Raw genomic sequence first — 15,370 nt, 5'->3', positions numbered from 1 at the left:
GGCCTGTTTGTGCCTTTGAACAAGTTGGTATCTCATGTGAGGATTTCAAGGGAGCTACTAAGTCTGGGTTCAGAGCGGGCTCATGAGGAAAAACCTTGCAGCATGTCTTTGTGTATTAAAATTATGTTGTGCTAAAAGCACCAGCTGTGTGTCTAAAACACACACCTACACGCACCGGCACCCTCCCCCTCCCCCTCCACCCCCTCCCTCTTCGTAATCGCTGGCACATCTTCCTCCCCCCCCCCCACCCCCCACACTCAATCAGCACGTAAAAGACCTTGAGGACCACATTAACACTGCTAAAGTAGGTTAATTACGAAGCAGACACTGTTAACACTGTGTGTAGGAAATGTGTGTGTGTGTGTATGAAACGTGTGTGTGCGAGAGAGCACACGATTGCACAATCGCGTAGGATGTGCGTGTGGGTCGTCAATTGCTCTCACAGGAAGTGAAGTGAATCAATCAGGTTGCCACTCACAATTACCGGGCTATTAATAACAAAACAGTCCACTGTTGCCTCCACTAACTGCTAAAATGACTGCAGAAGGAAAATAGTTTTATCACCAATTATTCAGCACTTGGCAGGAAACAGAATGTGCATGCTCCGTATGAGCGTACCTACAAGTCCCTGTTAGTTATGTATTGGTTTCTCTCATGTATTTCTGGGATGACAGCTTGGATCGGGGCTCTTCATCACTGTCTTAGTGGTAGTGACAGAGTCAACTGGTGCTCATCGATCACCAGTTGACCCGCCGCAGAGGAATAAACTTAGGACCGACTTCCAGCAGCTGAGAAAAGCCCAAGGGGTGTTGATGAGACAGTTTACAGTGAGGGCACGGGACATACAGGACCTACTGTACACAAAGAGCTTCAGAGAGGGGTGAGGTGTAGACAACAGGCCCTTGGAAGTGGGGAATGGTTAATTCCCCAATATTCAAGAATTCCATTCCACGATCTGAACCGCTTATCCCGTTCAGGAATAGCCGATCCCAGCTGACATTGGGCGAAGGCAGGGTTCACCCTGGACAGGTCGCCGGTTTATCGCAGGGCACATAGACAGACAGACGCCTATTCATGCTCACATTCCCATGAGGGAACCCATGCTGCGGCGGGGAGAACATGCAAAAGACCGGAGATCGAACCCAGGCCCATTTTGCTGTGAGGTGACAGTGCTAGCCACTAAATACCCCTGTGCATCCCGATATTCAAGAACAGTTATTGCAATTCCAAACTAATTGTGTTATCTATTCACCTGCAGTAATTACACACATATCAATTATGTTTCATATTTATGGTATGATTCCTTTATGAAAGAATAGATATCATAAAAATGTCCTGAAAGGCTTTGGTTGCTGAGTATTTGTTGCTGTTACTTATCATTTATCGTTTCACGGGGACTGTAAAGTCAGAATGTTCTGGTATAAGATGACACTGATTCCTAGAATTTACAATGATCAATGAAAGTTAAGGGGAAAATGTTTTTCATAAGCTCCTGAAATACATCAACAGAATAATATTAGTAATCCTTTTGATCGAGATTTGCTACTAATCCCCACTTTTGCAGCACAGCACAGTGAGACAGTGGCAATCATTTGTGAGGAAATATATCTTCAAAGCTCACCTTTCCAACCTGGCTGGTGACCAGAGGTTTGACTCATCAATGGGTCAGTGTGACACAATGATGAGTTGTGGTTGTTGTTGTTTTTGTTGTTCCACTGTGGCCATAATACAGCATACGCTTTGAGAATAGTGTGACGGATCAGTGGATTCAGTGGTGACAAGTGAGAATGTCACTGGGTGTCACGGCAGCCCTATACTTAGGTGCTGTGTGATATATGGCTGTGCAGTCGCTCTGGAAGTTGGCCTTGGATCAACGATGAGTGCAACTTCAAAAATCAGCAGCAGCCAGCAGCTTAACTTCTGGCTCTGTACTGGGAGACTCTGCGGTCTAGTTTGTTTTGATTTATTTGGAGAGGTTTGCTAACTAGCTACTCTTAACTCTGAGTGATTGTTACACAGACAGACATCAGGCAAAAACATAGATAAGAAAGTGAAGCCTCTCTCCTGGAGAACAGCAAACCCTGAAGCCTAAACCCTGGAGGCCACCTGACCTGATACTGACCTGACCTGAAACTATTTTCATTTATTCAGCATCAAACATTGAAGTGTCAACCTGCTGCAAGGAGGAAGAGAGAGGAACGATTGAGAACTTCAAACCAACACAAGCTCTCAGGAAAACAACTTTACGGTTCTTACTTATTGGGATTAGTTAGTCATGAAGTCTAAATCATCCATACCACAAGTTTTCAGTCTTGAGAGAAATGTGACAGCGTCTTATCAGCCAGCTTGCGTGGGCAGTTTTGAAAGCTGATGGAAAATGTAACAAAATGAAACCTGGCATCAGTCTATTGGCCCTCCAGATGTTTTAGGAAATGCAGCAGGAGTATGACAGCATCCTCCACACCTCTGCTGGTCCAAATTAAAAGGGATCCTGCCTGCTATACAATCTTTTTTTAATAAGCTTCTCTATCGGCAAAGATGTTTGTGCTATCAGCCAGTAAGGCCATTCAACGCCATGGGTGGATTCTTTTTAGCCACGTCCTATTTCCATATCTGGGACAGCCAAGTCAGGCACAATGACAAAAGAGCACATTTCTGCTACTGGCTTCTTCTTCGAGGCTGAAGGGGTCTCCACACATTTGACTTCAAACTGAGAACAGCAGAGCAATAAGGACGATTTTGGCTCACATCCCGTTTGTTTCTGGCCAACAAACATGCTTGCCTGGGTGGGTAATGTGATTTTAGAAACCCTGTTTTGTTATATTTGTTGAAGTTCTTCTTTTTATTCTTTACATCCTGACACTAATCAATAAATCAAATGCAAATGAAATGATTGGATGCCCTACCTGCTTCCTGCCTGTCTGCCTGCATTTATCCTGCCCATTGTCTTCCTCCGACTCTTCCACAAGCTGCTGGCCTGACAGCTGTAACTACTGGCCGTGTTCATTATTTACGTTCATAATTATAATTGTTGTGGGGGACTGAAGGGACAGGCATTCAGTGTTGCCTGCTTGCTTGATTAAGTAAATTTTGAAGTTAGTGCTGCTAACTACTTTCAGTGGAAATAAATCCTAGCTATATGTATTTCTTTTGAACAATTGCAGCTTGAATTATAACAAATGTGAAGTTTTTTGATTGGATTTGACAGTTGTAGTGATTTATTAATTAACCGATGGATTCAACACTAGTTGTCTGTGGAAACTCCTTGTTCTGTATTATTATTATTATGCCAACAATATCCATAGAAACATAGTATTTACCAACTGGTTTTATTATGTTCCACTCGTTATTCTGTCAAAATGTGATGAAATAAACTACTTTTAGTTTACCTTAGTTTGCCTAAGTTGGCCGTCGTTGAGTCACAGTCTTTGCTCTATTCATTAGCATCTGGATATGGAAATATCAGTATTCATATTCTTCAGTGGATACCTAAAGAACAGATCACAAAGAGAGGGCAGGGGGAAAGTTATGCCTACTGATACACATCTAACCTGATTATGATGGCTGTGGCTGTCAAAGTAATATGAAATGATGATGATACTAAATGGGACAGCAGTGAAAACGGTACACTCAGCACCTCTGCAGCCAAACGAAAGTGACAACATTTCTACATTTTCACCACAGTAGTTATAGTCCGATGGCAGCCATTACAACCTTTGCACAACAACAGCGGAGGTTGCTGAATGAGAGGATAGAAATGAAATCCAACACCAAATGGGCTGTCGGCCACAAACAGGAGTGACTCTCATTGTGTCTCTCTGAGAGTGGAAAGCAGAGATGGGAGAAGAGAGAACGACATTAAGGAGGGAGAGAAAAAGGAAGACATGAGGGCTGGTCCCGACACAGAGATGAAACCGAAATGAGATGCCATCCTACAGTGATGTGGAGTTGGAGTGGTCCAGGACTGATGAACAGCTCTGATTTGCTGTGGCAGATGCTGAACACACACACACATAAACACACACACACACACACACACACACACACACACGCTCGGGCCGATGAGGAGGTTTAATGATGCGTGAAAGAGAATTACCCCTCTCCTCCACAGAGGACAGTCACTGTGCTTGTCGCATGGACAACACTTATTTCAAATGACCCTACTATCTATTCATGAGGCATTTGTGTGTGTGTGTGTGTGTGTGTGTCTGTTCAGTTTTTTTTTCCACTTATGTCTGCCTTTATGCCTCATGAGTGTGCACAGCACCACAAACATACACACACACACACACACCCACACACACACACACTGGAAACACTGCAGTGAGATCAGTATCTTGACTTGTGAAAATAAATCATTTGTTTCTTTATCCAAGGAAAGTCAACAGTGTATAGGTGCTCTTTTCCAGCAACTCCCTTCTTCATCTCTGTAGAGTTCCATATATTCATATTATATGGTTAGTTACCCAAATCACTAAATCTTAGAGCCCACATGCCTCTAATTTCTTTATCCATTGGCATGCAGTTAGTTTTTGACATAAATGTCACTTAGATGGCTGCCTCCACCCGAATAAAATAGAGCTGAATTGCATTTGGTTTGTGTGGTTAACGGCGCATTAAAATGTATTAAATTCGAAAGCAAAATCTCTACACAGAAACTATATGCGCTATTGCATTGCTATTGCATTGCTATTGCTTCAGAAGAAAACTAAACTGTTTACACTTGAGAGTGGGCCTTCCTGTATGCAGGAACCACGTGTAGGAGTACTGCTTAGTGCTCAAGTGGTTTGATTTAAGAATCAAACTAGTGCATTCATTATAATGCCTTATGCTGACTTTTTGCTGTGGTGATGCAATAAAATTTATTAAATTATAGAAAAAAAACATGTTAGCTACATGCATTACTAGAATAATTACGTGAACAAGTAGACCAAGAAGTTACGGTTAGAAATGCAGCCTTTCTTAATATTCTTATTGCAAACTTAAATAATGTTCTCAGGCGTGAGCGAGTAACAATCGATTATAAATTCCATCGCGAAGAACGGCAAAGGATTAAAAAAAGGATTAAAAAAAACTTTACAAGGCAATGCCGTCTACCATTACAGTTGGCCGATTATGCTCTGCCAGCCTAATGTTATTGTCCTGCTCTCGTCCACTAATATTAATCTCGTTAGTTAAAATATCATGCCAATATCATGCACATTGTATATTTAGTTCACCAAAATCATCATGATGTTCTTTGTTGGTGTGGATGTTCAGTTCATCAACTTCCCAAGTAATTTGTTTTTTTTAGATCTTGTGTTTTTATTGGCATATTCTGGTATGGAAGTTTACAGATTTCAGTAGCTAAAAGGAAAACTGTCTCAACATCTTTATGCAGGTCACTGTCCAGGATCATCCTCCTTTGCACTCAAAAGTGTAAAATCTCAAATCTCTCTTACTGCATAATATTCTCTCAACCGTCTCGTCCCCTAGACCCACTCCCATCTAAATTATGGGCTGCTTTGCATCAGTAAGATAGTTTCAACATCCAATCTCACTGCATGCTGCTCTAATGACCCAACGCTGGCAGCGATTGCTGCTAACACTTTCTAATAGTTTCAGCTTTCATAATACAACAACTGACAATTTACTTTATTTTAGTCTACTGATTTTAACTGCAGGACAGTTAAGGTACAACGGTCTACTCATTATACTTTCCTTACACCTTCCAGGCACAAACCCAGTTATTAAACTAATAACCCAGTACTATTCTGAAACATTTTACCTCTTTTCCTCACCAGGAATTTTTTACCATTTGTTAATCATGATGATAATATAACTTCGGGGGGAGCGTCAGAAGGATTCTTAAGCTTCACTGTATTAGACAGTGTTAAGAGGTGGCGTGAGGTCTGAGTGACAGGAAAAGGGTAAAACAACTGTCCCAAAGCCAGTTTAATGTGTGATGGGTGTGGGGGTAAACTGTCCTTGAGATAGCGATCTATTGCTTTGCTGGCAAGACTTATCTTTATCCACGCCGTCTGTGGCTCGGAGGGGACAAACACGTTGATTACAAGTCTTTTTAAAACAACAAGGGAATGCCTCAAACCTTTCCTTCTTTTCTCACTTCTTTTCCCAACAGTTACTGTACATGTCTGGTAACCTTTTCAGGGGAGCCAGAATAAGCAGATGAAGTCCTTCCCAGGGCAAAAAATGATCACAGTCGATGTAATTGCGATTAGGATTTGCCTCATGTGTGAAGAGAGTGTGGGGCTCACACTAAGGCACATGCTAGCACGTAGACGAAAAACACACACACACACACACACACACACACACACACACACACACACAGACACACATACACTAACCCCATGGATGCGAAAGACGGTGGATTACAGGCCATCGGGGGCTTAGCATTTAATTCAAACCATTTTCCATAATATTTGTACTCAATTTAGGTCTAATCCCACCTGATTAACATGCCAGCCAATGGAGAGGGCACCTGCTGTACTGACTGGGCAATCAGCTTGGAGAGATGATCAGAAACAAACAGTGACACACAGAAAAAAAAGCAAGGTGGATTAGTTTATCTCATTAATTGTTGGCTGCAATAATCAACATATGACCATTGTGTTGGGGTCCCTAGTTTTTGTTGCCTTAGCAACAGCTGCTCTTGACTGTATATATGTCATTTGACATACCAACATAATAAATCAAAACAACTGTAAGAGATAAAAGACTAAGCCTCTCTTGAAGACCCTTTTCTTTGTCCCACCTACATTTCAACAACATCTGTGCCTCATGGATGCTCAACTCCTCCACATTGTCAAACTACAGCCCTGCAGCTCAGCATTTTCTGGTGGATTATTGTGGTTTTAGTTAACACTCACACAGACACACACTGACGCGAGGGATTAAAAGAAATGAGTATGTCACATTTTCATAGTAGTCTGAGAATGTGGCCGAATCAGTAACAGCTTCAGACCCTATGAGCCTGCTGACATTCTTGGATGAGCCGGAATGTATTTTAGGAAGCTATTTTGCTGGTTGTATTGTATGAATGGTCTTGATACACATACTCAAGCCAGTGATCATTTTTCATACAAGATGGGAAAGACTTTCTAGGAAATTGGTTACAGCTTCCCAGGCAAAGCTTACTCCAATATGTTCCTATGGCTTCTGCTTAGTTTTCATCTTCAGTATGGAGGCTTAAGGCTCCAGCTGGGGCTGCGTGACCCCAGTCAACTAATGGTCCTTTCACATAATGGAAGATGGTAACAAGAAAAAAAAGGTCAAAAGGCAAAGATTGTATTCAAGAAAGAATCTGGAGTGGGACTATACCTGTAACAAAATGACAAGTATGACATACATTAGCATTCAGACATGAATGTGTCTAAATTAAAGTGAACAGTCATCGTGACATCACTCATTGGTTTGTGGACTGCCTTTTTAAGCATTGAGTTCAGCGATTTTGCTGTCGCCATCTTGGATTATGACTGTCGCCATGTTGTTTTTACAAACAATAAACGGAAGTTACCATTATTTGGGATGCGGAGGAGTGACTTAGAGACAAAGTATTCGTCTCTGGTAGAGGCAGCAACCTGTCAATCACAGTAAGCCCGCCCTAAAGCGTACTCCGCTTTATGGTCAATTTTACTCTTAACTGGACCATAATTTATTAAATGAACATCATGTTGTATTGAAGAAGACTTGAAACTAGTGATTGAGACCATAAACTCTCGTTTACAATGTTTACTGAGGAAAAAAATCAAGTGAGAAGTAGAGTAATTTTCACACAGACTTCTATACAATCAGACTTCTTTTTGCAACCGGTGGAGTCGCCCCCCTGCTGGTAGAGAGAATGTTTTTAAAGACACTTCTGCATTAGCTTCCCTATAGAAGGGCAAACTATGTATACATGTAATCCAGTGTTGACTCCTATCTGAATCTAGAGGGAAACAATGTGTCACTTTCCTGATCAAATCTTGTCATTCCGTCTTGTTCAATGTATTTACCAAACAACATAATGTGACCATGGGGAATTCATGATACAGCTTCCAACAAATATGAAAACAAGATAAATCCTTATGAAATGATTATTGTGACACATTTTGTTTCGCATTGATGCTCTCGTTTTGTCTCGGCAGGTCAGGGGCAGCAGCCAGCTCTCCCAAGCGTATTTCTTCCTTGGAGGTGCGCCGCAACCGTCTCTAGGTCATAACATAGATCTTGCCTCTTAAATGTGCAAAATTGTACGTCAACCAAATTGACGTATTTAACTTACATATCAATTTATAAATGCATTATGGCATCGTGTTCAATAATTGTTATTTCAATATTGACCAACATAAGTGTGATTATTATTTTTACCATTATAAAGCAGCCCTTGATGTTTTAATTTCACTGAGTTAAATACATGTTGAACCCAACATTTTATCTGTTATCAGCCAGAATCCTGCTTGAATAACAACATGAATAACCAAAACCGAATATTTCAAAAGTCATTTGATTCCTCTATATACAGATTTTACAGATTTAAATATACAGCCTGACTAAAATCAAAACAAGCATTTCTAAATGTAGACTGGCAAAGGTCTCTGCCGTGGATAAAATATCTGAGCCATGTCAGCACATCCAGAGCGCTCACATTATACATTATAGTTCCTTCCTCAACAGTGATGAAAGTCCTTAAGGAAATATATAACAGTGAGGTCACATACACATGAGTCTAACTTTCTGGTTATATAAAGTTACAGCTGACAGATGTGGGAGGCAACGATTTAGGCAGACCATATGTGTCAGTAGAAGCTACTGTGTTAGAGCTGGAAGATGTCCATACATCCACACACTGCTGAACACCTGAGCTCAGGGCAGAGCTGAGAGCTTGTTTTAGTTCTCCCACACTAATTCTCCTCCTGAGCCTCCTGCTCTTTTTCAAATTAGTCAGAAAAACGCTCCACCAAATCAACCCACGCTCGACTGACAAAAGAAAGGGCTCTAAAAACCCACCTACCGAAGCCAAAGCTGTTATCCACCTCAACGGAGTCAGAACGCTTTCACACATCTTGAAATTTTACCCAGGTGAGGTTTGTAAAAGCATTACCACTCAGCCTTAAATACTGCAGTTTTGAGATATGATGCATGGGTTTTAGGAGAGCAGCTACAGATTCAAACTGATTAAACCAGCGCTATTTTTAGTGTATTCACACTATACCCACTGCTGTACGGTGCCCCGAAGAAGTGGTGTCATTCTGCTGCAATGACTTATCAACAACAATCAAATTTAAAGATATAGTGCGAAAAGTCATGAAGTAGCTGGGAACTTATCTTTAAGTTTTACAAAGGATGCTACTAAGATAAATGGTGAAAGTACAATTTGTACACAGTGTTTTTAGATTAGGCATTTTCAAAAATGATGCAGTTTGTTTAGTCTCCTGAATTTATTTCTAAAATATATTCCAACAAATGTTGTATTTGGAGGGTTTAAAGCAAATGTAATCATGCTGTTTTAAGTAATGGTTAATGTTCCTAAAAAATTGTAAATTTAAATATTTCAAGTCAAGTAAAGGACATTTGAGTCATCAAAGACTTATTCTAACTTATATGCTATGATATTTAACGGTTGTCATCTGTATGTATATGTGATAAAAGTCTTTATCCTTAAATTAAGCCAAACATGTCCCATTGAAATACAAGAACTCTTCTTTCAGGGAGTCCTGATCAAATCATGCTCTAAATTGCTTTTAATTGTTGTTTAAATATTTTTTAAACATTATCACGTTCACATTTTCAAACAAAGACGCATAAACGGGGGGGAAATGTTTAAGTCTACACATCACAGGGAGGATAAGAATATATTAAGGCTCAATGAGACACAAATTACACAGCACCAACAACAGTTGCTACATGAAAGCATCCAGTATTTTAGAACAAACCAAACTCTGCAACAGCTACATCCTCTGCGCCTGCTGTTCAAGATACAATCAGGCATCTTCTTTCCACAAACGGAGACCAAGACACAACACAGAACATTAACCGCAATCAGTGACTTAGAAAGACAAAAACAAGGCTTCTACGTTTGTCGAGATTGAAACACAATCAAGCCAAACAAAAATGACATTCCTCTGCGTGAAGAAAGGCTTTCATTACCCGCTGCTTAATGAAACGAAAATAAATACAGGAGGCACACACGCTACTCAGTACATCATGGTGACGTTAGATCACCCTCACAGCACCCTAGAACGCATTGGTGTTAAATCAGGCCACTCTCCGAGAATGGACATAACATAAGGGACGGCGAGGCCCAGCCCCTCCCTGTTGTGTTTGTTTTTGCTGGAGGTGAAGGGGAGAGGGCTCTGACAGTCACCCATGCATGCAAGGCCAGTCTGTTGGAATTTAAAGGCTGACTTGTTATTAAGCTTGGTCATAATTTGTTCACTCTGCTCGCACTCAAAAATGCAAAAGCAGCAGAGGGAAAAATTCACCAACAAACAAAAAAAGGGAAAAGAGTGTAAAACCTTAAGGCGGAAAAGATTTGAACAAGATTCCTGAACAAAAGTCAGGAGATTGGTGTGAAAATCCAAATTGCAGCTTCACCTTGAGTGTGAATAAAGAGGTCACACATAATCGTGTACATGCATCTTTGTGTTTACCTGGACGCACACTACTGCTCACTGTGCACACTATCATATGGTAGGTGTAGCCTACCGCACCTTCATGCATGTACACATGTATGCGCTTATGCATGCACAATATGCGTTTTCATCAAGATGAGGAGCAATTATTTCAGTGCTTAGCACACTTAACGAGTGCAACGTTCAACACCATGGACAGCGCCGAAGCAGATGTAGGATTTGTCTCTTAATACCCAACAAATTATAGTTAATCTGAAAACTGCATAGCTAGACTTGTAAACTCAAAACACAATGTATTGGTATAATATAACATATTTACGTCAGATCATTTTTTTTAAATTGAACACAAGTTATTTGTCAGTGTGAAACAAGTGCAAGCTAACAGATCTACTCTTCCAGTGAGTGCAGAACGCAAGCTTTTAAAAAGGCATGAATAAGCGCCTTCGAGCGCTTTCGAAAAGAAAAAAAAGAAAAATAAATGTGGTTGTTGAAAACCGGATCGGTTTAGTGTTTTAGACTGATTCAATCCCAGATTTAGTCTGCGTGGCCTGGGGGGACACGATCTTGGACAAATCCAGGAAGTCTGATGACCATAATGTTGGCGGCAGGGATCACTCAACAGTAAAAAGAAAAAAATATACAGTATATATAAATAAATATTTCAGGGAAGTTTAAATTTGACTTCTTTTATGGTGGTGGAACATAATCCTCCACAACTCTCTCTGGATCAAGCAACCACTTCCTCTGTGAATTATTACCAAACTGCTAACGTGCAATTTCAGCAGACACACTCGCACTAGAAGAACTAATCCAACAGATTGTTGAGGGTCTGGGTGGGGACCCTGTTACTCTAATAGAAACCCTGTGTTCAATTTCTTCCTCCTCTTTAACCAGAAACCACTGCCCTAATTAGCTTTTTAAATGACACTCAACACAGCAATTAAAACCTGACTAATATTAGAAGTGCTAAACAGAGAGCTACATAAAGTGAGAGAGAATTCACAGGAAATGTCTGACTATAGGCCGCAACATGGCTGGAATTGACACTTGAGATAAAGTGTATTGCAGCCTACACATTTCAGACACACACACACAGGTTTTGGCACTGCAGTTAAAGAGACGCTTCGTCTTTTTGTCTGGATGAAATATAGTTTCACTTTGAGGACAAAGAAAAATCATACCCTCTCTGTTCATATATGGCTCGTCGAACAGCATGAATGGTGCAGGACACCTGCCGGGTAAACGGCCCAACTGGCCACAGAGATAATCATTACACTCGTTAGGGTTCCACTGTGCTGTCTTCATATCATTGGGCACCACATGCCTTTGGAGCAAAACGATCATGCTGCAGCCGCCCAGATGGGACAAATGTCTTCACATGGCGGTGCTTTATCTTTTTATTGACGGAACAGCAGAATAGGACGGTTTCTTTTGTGTTCTTTACAACCTCAGTCTTATTTCTAGTTGAACTATGAAGTATTTCTGCTAAATGTATTTATTTAATGTTTCTCTGGTTTTTAATTTTCACTTGTAGATATAGCTGCTACTTTAAATATGTTTTAGTTCATTGTTATGAAAAGGCAGACATATACATATTTGGGGCAACTTTTAGTAGTCTACAATTACTATTCTGGATGTGAATGTGAGTCAGCAATACGCTCCCTCATTTCACTTTAACATCCCCAAGAAGAACATTAACGTTTTCACATCCTGACTGAGTACTTCAGCAGCTTCTGATAATCACAAAGTGAATGTGCCGAGTGTTTTTGCACCTGCAGCTGGTTGGTGCAGCTGCCAGCATTTTACTGAGAATATGTAGCTTTGTTGCAATTGTGACAGTAAATACATTTGTTTATGTTTCACACTCTTTTTCTTCATTTATTTTAATGTTTTCCTCCCTACCATAGGAATTGCAAATAGACAGAAACATTGTTGTTTTGAAAAATGTAAACACATACACAGCCTTGCAACAGCAATAATCTCAAATGCATCTCTTCAGACCATCTCTGTCCATGCAAGCACAAAGCAATCCGACAGAGTAAGATATTAATGAAGAGCAAACTGTGCTTTCAATGAGGGAGCTTGCTTTGCTAAGCCCTTTACAATATAATCTACAAAACAATCAAGTGTGTTAGAGATAGACAAAGCAGGAGGCAGAGAAAAGGAATGACCCCTCCGAACTGCTGGGATAGCACTCCAGGCTGAATGGTAGGACAGCCACGCCACCAAAAAAAAGAAGGATGTGGAGTGAAAGTGAGAAATAATGCCGTGTTGAATGGTTTAAGCTCCCTTTGTTGTTCTACTTTGCCGGAGAAACCTTTCTGCATGATAAGAAACTCTGAGAAAAGCAGTTGCAGCCATGTGAAGGCAGTTTCTTCATTGTGTACCAATTAACTGCATATTTTATATAGGTCTGTTTTTCTGTCTAATCGCCACACCTCTCCCCTCCCTTCCCTCCTCTCCTCCTCACTCCGCCCCTTGTTTCTGTGTCTGGGTGATGAGTCAGGGAGCAGCGAGGGGTCCAAGATATTTGCATCGGTACTTCGCCTCATTTCCTTTTCTAATGGGAGACATGAGAGCATAGCAGAAGATAGAAGTGGGGGCTGTGGGACAGGGGGAAAATATGTGTGTGTGTGTGTGTGTGTGTGTCTGTGTGTCGGGGTTGACAGAGCTAGAGATAGGCAGATAGAGAACGAGAGATGCTCTCAATAGAAGGACTGAATGATGCAGTGTGTTTAAGTAGGCTGGTGGGCGCTGAGGAATACATTACACTGTAAAACTTTAAAATTACTGTAATTTTACAGTATCTCTACTGTATCAATACAGCAGCTTGCTGTATTCTCTTGATACTGTAATTTACTGTAATAATTCAAAATTACAGTAAATTACTGGCAGCAGTTTCGCCTGTAAATTACTGTAATTTTACAGTATCTCTACTGTATCAAAAGAATACAGCAGCTTGCTGTATTCTCTTGATACTGTAATTTACTGTAATAATTCAAAATTACAGTAAATTACTGGCAGCAGTTTCGCCTGTAAATTACTGTAATTTTACAGTATCTCTACTGTATCAAAAGAATACAGCAGCTTGCTGTATTCTCTTGATACTGTAATTTACTGTAATAACTTAAAGTTACAGTAAATTACTGGCATCAGTTTTGCCTGTAAATTACTGTAAAATGTACAGTAATATGGAAATACAGTTACTTGTAATCAAAATGTAAAGTAATTTGCTAAATGAATTCGTAAAATAACAGGACTTTTAGTGTTAGCTCTTTACCCCAAAACAGTAACTGTAGCGGAAGCATCTGTCAAATTAACAAGCATGAAAAAGAACAATTTGCAATAAATAAGACAATAGGACATATTCATAATATTCTTGTTTATTAGAATAGCCTTGACAAAAAATAGCATCCAAATAACTGATTCAAATATTCTAGCCCTTACAAATCAAAATGGTATGGATAAGTTGCATGTGTGAGTGTGTTTTTCCTAGTGAGTGCATGGTTATCGGAAAAAATGTGTACTTGATGAACTGATTAAATACTAATGTTTCAAAAGAAAAGAGCCTCCCCATTACGCTAGGGGGTTTTACTTAACAGAACAATACTGACTGTTGAACAATACTGTGTGCTAGCCCAAAACACAAAATAGCGATTACAAATATAAATGTGGGAATGGGTGTGTGCGTCTGTGTGTGTGTTTGTGTGTGTGTGTATGTGTACTCATCTGAACTCCATGGACAGGGTAGTGATAAACTCATTCAAAGTCCCACTCGAAGTCCATGTGTGCACCCTCAAGAGGCACCCTCTTGAGGGTGCACACATGGACACGCATGCAGATTCAGGGATGTCGCTTTCTTTTGGACCATTCGCCCGCTCTTCTTGCTGGTCACCTTTCCCTGACGTGCCTTTGTCCCTCTCTCTGGGTTGATCCCAACACAGCTTTTGGCGAGCATGACAAGATAAAACAAAAATAAATAGTCAAACCACTTCTAAACTATTGTTAATGGCCACCACACATTGTTAGCATAATCATTCTTTTTCCTACTTTATGTTTATAATACATATTAGAGTAGATATATGGGAACATTTTGCTATATTTAGTTTTATATGCGTCACATCTTTGGACTGTGCAAATTCATTTTTTTTTTCTTGTACATAAGTACACGTCTTTATTACAGTAAAATGCAAAATATTATTACAAAGCACCTCTGATTAAATATGAGATTGTGTTATGTTTATCACTATGAAACAGATCTGAAGCATTTAGATTGAAAAGCATTAGAATGCAAATAATTCCAATGGCATCTATGAGTACAAATGCTAGTAAGCGTAAGCTTAACCGGTGTTACGATAATGAGGGGGTCTTTTGCTATTTTTTCTACCCTGCAAGGGGTATCTAGCCCCAATAAATCTGATAACCGCTGAAGTTGAATGTGTATTTCTGTTTATTTTAGAACCACATACACGTGAAGATAAATCTCTTTTTGGAATTAACTTCATGTGCTCTGTTCTCTGATTGAAGTCCATGTCCTTTAAGGAACTATCAAGCTTGCATCCTGAATATACTATATCTATCACACAAAGATAAATGCATGGAGGGCTGTAAGGCCCGAACACCTGAAACGAATGACTTGATATGGGATTCAAACTTACCTCTGTATGAATTGTGCAGGCAGCCAGATCCTGATATTGGAGGTTGAAGTTGTAGTAGCATGCAAAGACAACAGCAAGCCCCAAAACAAACGATGC

At 40.2% G+C, this 15,370-nt stretch overlaps 1 protein-coding gene across 1 annotated transcript in view; it reads right to left on the bottom strand.

Moving 5' to 3' along the window:
- Positions 1-11,862, bottom strand: part of znf385c (zinc finger protein 385C) — a 93,148-nt gene extending 81,286 nt beyond the window's left edge. Inside the window, 1 exon segment of the mRNA XM_034540438.1 lies at positions 11,798-11,862. Within this exon segment, the coding sequence (XP_034396329.1) occupies positions 11,798-11,831 (34 nt within the window). The 5' untranslated portion in view covers positions 11,832-11,862.
- Positions 11,863-15,370: the final 3,508 nt, after the last annotated feature.

This window comes from Cyclopterus lumpus, chromosome 8 (assembly GCF_009769545.1).
Source record: "Cyclopterus lumpus isolate fCycLum1 chromosome 8, fCycLum1.pri, whole genome shotgun sequence".
Classification (NCBI taxonomy): domain Eukaryota; kingdom Metazoa; phylum Chordata; class Actinopteri; order Perciformes; family Cyclopteridae; genus Cyclopterus; species Cyclopterus lumpus.
This window is presented reverse-complemented; position numbering and strand designations above follow the sequence as displayed.